We start from the raw sequence: 8,463 nt of genomic DNA, 5'->3' as shown, positions 1-8,463 counted from the left end.
ACTTTTTCTAACCAGTTTTCCGCTTTCCCTTAATTTAGAAAAATAGTGAGTGTGAGATGTTCATCAAAATGATCATCGAGGTCTTATAATTATTGCCATTTTCATTTTTATTATTTTATATGATTGTGTTATTCTTTCTTAGATGTATTAAAGTTATTTAATTTCATTAACTAAAGAGTTGTAGTTTTCTTGACTCAAAGCAAACTTGATAAATGAGGCATTATATAGTTGAATTTTCAAGAGAAGGTCCGAATCACAGGAAGATCATAGACACACAGTGAGGGATAAAGGCCTAAAGTCGATGGGATGAAAATATGATTAATATTACTACAACATATTGAAAGTGTTGATTAATCACAATATGAGTTTTCTATTGATATTTTATTTTTGCAAACGCAATTATTTTTAGTGTTGATTAATCAAGTATATTATTATAAAGTACTTGAAAGTGGTCATATATCATTTTACTTTTTCATCAAGTTCAATTTTTTTATACCAAATACATGTATGATAATCTTTTTGATTATACTAATTTTGTCCAAGACATATCAAGAAAAAGTAAACCAACATTAAACAAAAACATATTGTTTATGAGTTATATACGTTAGCGCAGTAGAAAAAGCGGACAGACGGGCACGGGAGTGCCCGTCTGAACGCTAGTGGTGTTGAATGAAAAAATCAATGGAGAGGTAAAAATTGAATGAGTGTTGAATTATGAGAGAGAAAATGATGTAGAATGTTGGAAATTGAAAAAGTAGGTGTTGACGGGTATTGAATTTTTTTTACCATTGTGCATGATCTAATGTGAAAATAACCTTTAATACTTCATAATTTTTTTTTTGTGATATAGCCTTGCGGTTAGAGTTTTTTTTTTTCTTCTTCCTGCAGTGTTTAAAATACTTCATAATATTTTATGCATTATCCTGGCAAGCTAAGCTGATCGGGATCGAAAAATTCACCTTTAATACTTCATTTAGTAGTATAAAATGACAAATAAATTTTTCCCTTTTCAAATGGAATCCAATAATTTAAGACATTAGAAATGGTGTTAAGTTTGAAAGTCTTAGATTGAGATAACACAACTACTACTCTGTTGCAATGAATCCATTGATGCAAATGCAACAGCATCCTCTACATTGATCATCGATTCGCTTGAGAATTGTCACAATGAAGCTTCATCATCAATTAAACCAACTCAACCACTCTCAAAAATCAGCTTTTGTTGCAGTTTTTGTCATTCTCTTTCCCTTTTTCATTCCCAATCTCTTCCAACCTTTGGGTCGTGCTTCACCTTCTATCTTCTCCGTAATTCCTCATTTTCCATTTCCTCATTCAATCGTGAAAAATTGAATTTCATTTATGAATCACCTAATTGTTGAAATCGATTGTGATTGCAGGAATGGATTGCTCCTAAACCTAGACACGTCACATTGCTACAGGGTGCTCTACAACGCCGAATTGTGAGTACATTACACTCTTTCTCTTCATTCTTGATTGTAAAATGTTTTACACTGTCAACAAATCATTACCGATCATATGTGTCATTTTAATGATCTAGTGCTTCCAAGTTACAATTGATGGTGTAAAAGTTTTCTACACAATGTGGTTACTTTTTTTGTTCTCGTTTTCAGTCTGTTGAAGTACAAACCAATCTTTGGTCTCCCTTGGCTTACCAAGGATGGAAACCTTGTACTGTGCCTCCAAAATCACCTTGTGAGTGCAAATCTGTATAATTGGATTATTCACTTTTTTATTCAAATTCAGGACTGTGTTGTTTGTTATTGGTTTTTGATTTTTTGCTTATTCCCTTTTGATTATTGCAGCGCTGCCCGAAAAGTCTAGGGGTTATATCCAAGTTTTCCTGGATGGAGGATTGAACCAACAGAAGATGGGGGTAAGTAAATGAGATTTTTTTGAAAGGGTATAATTTCATTGCAGAAATGAAGGGCAGAAAAAAAACTAGTATGCCTCGTCTCATATTAAGTGTCATGTTTGGAACATTTACTTGTCTCGTAATTTTAAATTACCTACTAAGTATTAATTACTTTTTTCCATTGATATATCCTTATACTGTATTGTATCTAAACACATTTAACTACTCTACTACATACTAATTGTATCTAAACACATTTAACTACTCTACTACATACTAACTACTACTATATTAATAAAATTACTTTAGCAAATGAAACTCATTTTATCATAGAAGTTAGCACACTCAATGATTTGACTTAATATGAGACGGAGTAGTAATTTATCATGTATATATCTCATTAGAAGTAAGGTATTTTGCCTTACCAATTGATCACTATTCTAATATCAGTCTCCCGCATTTTCTATTTAAAAGATATGTGATGCTGTTGCTGTTGCTAAAATTTTGAATGTAACGTTGGTGATCCCGCATTTTGAAGTGAATCCTGTATGGCAAGATTCAAGGTATATCCAGTGTGGGCTATTTTTGCAACTTTATGTCTTCAATTTTTTATACCAGCCATTTATACGGAGTTGTTATTTTTCTGCAGTTCATTTGCAGATATATTTGACGTTGATCACTTCATTGATGTTCTCCGTGATGAAGTATCTATAGTGAAAGAGCTTCCTGGTGAGTACTCTTGGAGCACAAGAGAGTACTATGCCACAGGCATTAGAGCTACCAGAATTAAAACAGCACCAGTTCATGCTACCGCAGATTGGTATACAGAAAATGTATTGCCGGTACTTCAGAGGTATGTGAATAACTTAACCTCAAATTCTGCCAGGTTCCCTCCTTTTCCCCCTGAAATGCATTTAGGTTTTGCCATTATATAGAAAATGTGTTGACTTAGAAGCTTTTGCAACTAGACCTTAGAATGGATTTCCATGATATAATTTGTAGGTTTTGATGCTCTGTATGTATAAAATTAAATATTGAGCACAGACAATTAATCTCAATTTACCATCAATTAGTGTCTCATAATCCATTGGTAAAAAATAAGGAGACAGTTTAAGAATTTTTTTTGGGTGGATTTATGAAATCTATTAAGATGATGCACTAGGCTTAATGACGATTTCTTGTACCAATCAAGTCAGTGTTGTTTTTTGGGACAAAAATTACAGTTTAAGGCTTCACTTATCTATAGAAAATAACATAAAATAGTTAACTTTTAGTAGAATTAATAGACTAGAGACTTAATCTATTCAAAGTATAAACAATTTCCAGACAAGCTATATAAATAATACTATTTCCAGCACAGTATTATGCCTTTGTTGCTACTTGCCACCTGCCAGTCTGTCACCCATCCATATTTTTCAATCTAACAACTATTCAGTGCTCTCAGAGTCTCAATGAACTTCCAAGAAGGCAGACACTTTTTGTTGTCAAATGCCTATTTTCTTTGTTTATTATCACTTGTCATAGTTTATTGACTCAAATAGTTGTCCGGGGATAATTGATTTAGTAACTCTAACTCAAGGATATGGAGTACCTAGGATGGAAGAAAAAAATTCTTTGGTTCTTTCAAGGATCATGTGGGAAGTTTTCTCACAATCCCAATGTTAGAATTTACATAGTTTGAGTTATGTGCAATTTTTTGTTTTAGGAACTGTTTTCTTCCTAGTTCAAATGCAGTGCTGTAAAGTGCCTTCCATTGCAGTATTTAGGGAAGGTTGGACTCATCGTGAATCTATTATAGCCATTCTTACCTCACATCTTCAAAAGACTGTTTTAATAACTCCAAATATGGCTCCTGATCACACGGTAGCAACTCCATTCATCGTACCAAGGCTCACCTTCATTCTTATAAATATCACACTGTAATTTATTCTTTGATGTATATAAAAGTCTAAATATGCTTACGGAGTGCCATAAGCCACTTAGTGTCTTCCTTTAGATATGCATTATTTACGTAAATACCTGTTTTCAAATGTTGTAGATTTTCTCGTTGATACAGTTATGGTGTTGCTGCCATTGCACCGTTCTCTCATCGCTTGACATTCAACGGCTTACCATCAGACATCCAGCGTCTCCGTTGCAAGGTCAACTTTGAAGCACTGAACTTTGTTCCACACGTTAAGGAATTAGGAGATATCCTTGTTCAGCGTCTTCGCTACAATTCTAGTATCAACCAAGCAGAATCAAATGATTATTTGCCAGAGGAAGCCGATAAACTTGGGAAACAGCAAAGCGGGAAGTTTGTTGTGTTGCATCTGCGTTTTGATAAAGTATAGTCTTCATTTGCATTTTGCCAGGATTCAAAAAATTATGGGTCACTTGTCTTTCTAATTTTACTTGGAAAGTCTTATTATTGCACTGTGATTACAGTATTATAAGCGGAATATAGTTTGTTATGCAACAACTTGCATGTTGGTAGACTGACTGCTTCATGTGTTTTAAGTAGAGTAATCAGTTCAAATATATTTAGCACCAATAATTTTTCAATTTTTGTTTCTGTAATTGTGTTTGCATGCGTGCTTGAATGATATGTTGATGATCTATGCTTCAGTTGTGAAGCAGCTAGTTGCTACCGCTGATGCTTCTACATAAAAGGCATCTTGAATCTGTTTTAAATACTATTTAGGTGTAACTACAGCTTGAAGGAACTACATATTTGTATTGCCTGTGTGTGTGAATGTATTAGCATGCTTGCATGTGTTTAAAATTTGAACAATGATTTATCCTCCGATTGTAGAGTACTGGTTATACACGCTTCTGCAGAACAAAAAATCTGATTCAGTTGTGAAGAATTTTTGTATTAACTGCAATTTAAGGAACTGCACATTTCATCTTGAATTCTCCTTCTGATCCAATTATATAAATGAAAATTTATGTTTTGTCAGAAATTTAAGGCTCCTGCTAGTTAATTAATGGTCACTGACATGTGCAGGATATGGCAGCCCATTCAGCTTGTGATTTTGGTGGGGGTAAAGCTGAGAAACTTGCTCTAGCTAAATACCGGCAGGTGATTTGGCAGGGAAGAGTATTGAATTCCCAATTCAATGATGAAGAGTTGAGAAATCAGGGGCGTTGCCCACTGACTCCCGAAGAGATTGGATTGCTCCTAGCTGCTTTGGGGTTCAACAACAGAACACGACTTTATCTTGCTTCCCACAAGGTTTATCACCCAGCTCATGACATGATATATTGTGATTATGTAACAGCAAAGATTAATTGCAATATTCATTGCAATATTTGATGATAAATAATCTAGTATATTTTTTTACATCTTTGTGCATTGTCATTTTATGGTTTACTTTTGAACTTAGTCTGGATTGATTCTATGTTTTTAGGTTTATGGTGGAAAAGCTAGGTTGGAAACTTTAAGCACATTATTTCCTTTTATGGAAGATAAGAAAAGTCTAGTCTCTGCAGAGACAATGGCCAAAGTTAATGGAAAGGCATCACTATTAGCTGCTGTTGATTATTATGTGAGCATGCACAGTGACATCTTCATTTCTGCTTCTCCGGGCAATATGCACAATGCTCTGGTAAGAGTCGTTGTTAAATATGTTTGAAACTTAACAACTGTAAAGAGTTACATAGCATAACTACTTAATACTTATTATATGTTATGTATTGGTGCAAGACATGTAGGAAATTCCCAAAATTTACCGTTTAAACCAAACATCTTTTGCATCTTCAGGTGGCACATCGTGCTTATAAGAATCTGAAGACTATCAGACCAAACATGGCACTTTTGGGCCAGCTATTTCAGAATAAGAGCATAGGCTGGTCAGATTTTCAGCGTGCGGTTCTTGATGGACATAAGAACAGACAGGGGCAGATAAGATTAAGAAAGGAGAAGCAGTCAATTTATACATACCCTGCTCCTGATTGCATGTGTAGAGCTTAGTTGAAACAAGTTTTGGCAGATGTAAATTGATCGTTAGCTTAATTGCACTTATGGCTTCTATAGTTTCGTGCCGTGATGTAAGATAGCCAAAGACTGGAAGAGTGCTCCTCTTTGACAGAATGCTCGCCGTATAAACAAATCAAGTTCTAAATACAACCTCGGTCCTTGGGCAGGATACCGAGTTTTCAAAAATAAATAATGAAAGTTTGAAATACAACCTGATGTAAGTAAAATTGTCATACTATTAGCTATCCTATAATATTGAGTATCTGAGTTGTTCTACTCACAATGGAGTTCAGTTTTTCTCCCCAAATTCTACTTGCAGGGTTATTCTGTTGGATTTTCAATTCATGCAATTAAGGATACATTTATCTAAATTCTTCTGAACTCAGCTCATATTCCTTCTGAACTCAGCTCACATTCCAATAGATGAATGGGAAAGGGGAAAAGTTGCATGTTGTTGAACGGTGTTTGGGTGGGTCTGAATGGTGAAACAAACATGGTCTAACAAAATTGACATGGAATGCAGTTGAATTTAGAGGGGACAAAGTTAAATTTCAGAAAATTTAATAAAGTTCCCTTGATTATTGTTAACTGTATATTGCACTATAAACAATTTTTTCCATCTCCGGCTCATGTGAACAGCTTGTGATACAGACATACAATGATTTTGGCATATGATTTGAGGAAACTTCACAAGTCTGATTATAGGCTCTACTATTGTTAACTAAGTTTTACTTGCAATTCATAAACTAGAACTAGAATGCGTTATTGAGTTTTTGAGAAATTAATCTGCTGGAGCAATGGGAGATTTACTTATGTTGTATTTACCTATTATCCTTAAAATTCAGCGACAATGTCACTTTAGTCTATCTACTATAGTTGATGCGTGATTTTGGTCCTATAACTTTGTTAGTAAATTTAGTCTCTCACCTTAACAATTATTACAAATTGAATCTACTAAATTATTCAAAGTACTCTTATTATACTTGACATTTACGGGAATAAAATCAAATTTCGTTCTAGATAAATAAATAAAAAGCTTACATTTTGTTCACACCAAACCTTTATCACTAGCCTTAGTCTTGTAAATTTGAACAAAATTTTACTTTGTTCAACTTTTAAACTTAAAATGTTATTTCATATCTCAAATATAAACCCCAAATATCTTGATAAAAGATAACATAAACTAAGATAGAAAGCAGTTGCTATTTAGCGAGTTTTTACTTAATTTACTAATAAATAACTTGAAGGGCCAAATGTTCACAAACAAAACTAGTATAATCAATCATTTTCCCTTCCCCTGTTTACCTGAGCATTAAACAAAATCACATGCTGGTTACAATATTCAAATGCACTGCTCCAATTCATCTGCCCCCGATAATCTAAATGAGATACCAATAATATAGATTACAATACTGTAATTTCCTTCTCTTTATTATAATTTATTAAAACAACACTTGCGGCAAATTCTCGGAGTAGGAAACAGGTTCTCAATGAGATACAATAATACAATAAATCATGAATTGATAATTATTTACACATTTATGCGCAATCAGTAAGAGAGATACACTTTATAATTCCAACTTAAAAAAGACAGCTGGATCAATTTCTCTCTCCAACAATGGTGAAAGCAAGGAAATTTCTATTTTTATTTTATTCTATTATTATTTTGATGAGGTGTTGTGTTTTAACTTAATGGGTGTAAGGATGACATGTTGGGTGACAGTTCACCTAAGAATTTCTCTTTCTTTAATTACTTAAGAGGGGAAAATATATCACATAAGCATTTCATATACGGAACTGAAAAAGCTTCTTCACCATTACAACCATTTTCAAATGATCTTAACCCAAAAATATTCTATTGACACCCAGATTTGAAATCACCAATAAGGGTTGGGAATAGGTCAGGTTGGCCTACATGGGCCTATGACCTGACCTGTTTAAGTTTGGCCTGGTCTGACCTGTTTATTAAAAAGGCTAGGTTAGACTTAGATTTGTTAAAAAGCCTATTTAAATAAATAGGCCGACCTGTTTATGCATTTTAATAAAATTTATTTTTTATTTATAATAAAATATAATTTATATTAAACATAAAAATAAAGAAACAACTCAAACAGTAAACTTTTAAAATAGGCTTTAAAGCCTTATAGTGAAATCGGCTTTTAAGGCCTTATAAATGATAGGCAAGCCTTACACTGAAATAGACTTTGAGGCCTATTAAGCCTATTTAGAAGTAGATAAAATGAAATGTTTAATGACTTTAATAATAAGTAGGTATGTAAATAGGCTTTCAGGTCAGGTCAGCCTTTTAAATAGGCCAGACCAGGCTAAAAAAATAGGCCTATGAAAGGCCATAGGCCAGGCTCAGACCTGCAAAAAAATTTGTAGGCCAGGCTCAGGCTTATAAGGTGTGTTTGATAAAAAAATTCGTAGGCCAGGCTTAGGCTTATAGGGTGTGTTTGATAAAAATTTCGTAGGCCAGGCTCAGGCTTATAGGCTGATGGCTAATAGCTGGTAGCTTATAGCTGAAAAGTTAGCTTATTAAAATTAAAAGTGTTTGGTAAAATTAGCTGTTGAAGTGACTGATAAATATAAAATGACATAAAAGGACATGCTTGTTTAATTTTTTCCA

At 33.6% G+C, this 8,463-nt stretch overlaps 1 protein-coding gene across 3 annotated transcripts; it reads left to right on the top strand.

The window, feature by feature from the left end:
- Positions 1–927: 927 nt before the first annotated feature.
- On the top strand, positions 928–6,534 carry LOC11434230 (O-fucosyltransferase 31). Of its 3 annotated transcripts, none has more exons than XR_003010559.2 (11): positions 928–1,305; positions 1,398–1,460; positions 1,632–1,713; positions 1,824–1,894; positions 2,348–2,436; positions 2,523–2,726; positions 3,930–4,200; positions 4,863–5,090; positions 5,266–5,463; positions 5,619–6,051; positions 6,154–6,534. XR_003010559.2 is itself a non-coding variant. In XM_003602864.4 (10 exons), the coding sequence occupies exons 1-10, from the start codon at positions 1,168–1,170 to the stop codon at positions 5,826–5,828; spliced, it is 1,554 nt and encodes a 517-aa protein (XP_003602912.1). In that variant the 5' UTR covers positions 928–1,167; the 3' UTR covers positions 5,829–6,519. The 3 variants fall into 3 exon arrangements, 1 of the variants encoding a protein (XP_003602912.1); XR_003010558.2 differs by having other exon boundaries at positions 6,128–6,534; XM_003602864.4 differs by having other exon boundaries at positions 5,619–6,519.
- Positions 6,535–8,463: the final 1,929 nt, after the last annotated feature.

This window comes from Medicago truncatula, chromosome 3, assembly GCF_003473485.1.
Source record: "Medicago truncatula cultivar Jemalong A17 chromosome 3, MtrunA17r5.0-ANR, whole genome shotgun sequence".
NCBI lineage: Eukaryota > Viridiplantae > Streptophyta > Magnoliopsida > Fabales > Fabaceae > Medicago > Medicago truncatula.
This window is presented reverse-complemented; position numbering and strand designations above follow the sequence as displayed.

Excerpts from the sequence above, each read along its gene's own strand:
- LOC11434230 (XM_003602864.4), top strand. The coding sequence starts at position 1,168 with ATGAAGCTTCATCATCAATTAAACCAACTCAACCACTCTCAAAAATCA. Across the intron at positions 1,895-2,347 it reads TGAACCAACAGAAGATGGGG|ATATGTGATGCTGTTGCTGT; the intron begins GTAAGTAAATGA and ends TCTATTTAAAAG. Across the intron at positions 2,437-2,522 it reads CCTGTATGGCAAGATTCAAG|TTCATTTGCAGATATATTTG; the intron begins GTATATCCAGTG and ends ATTTTTCTGCAG.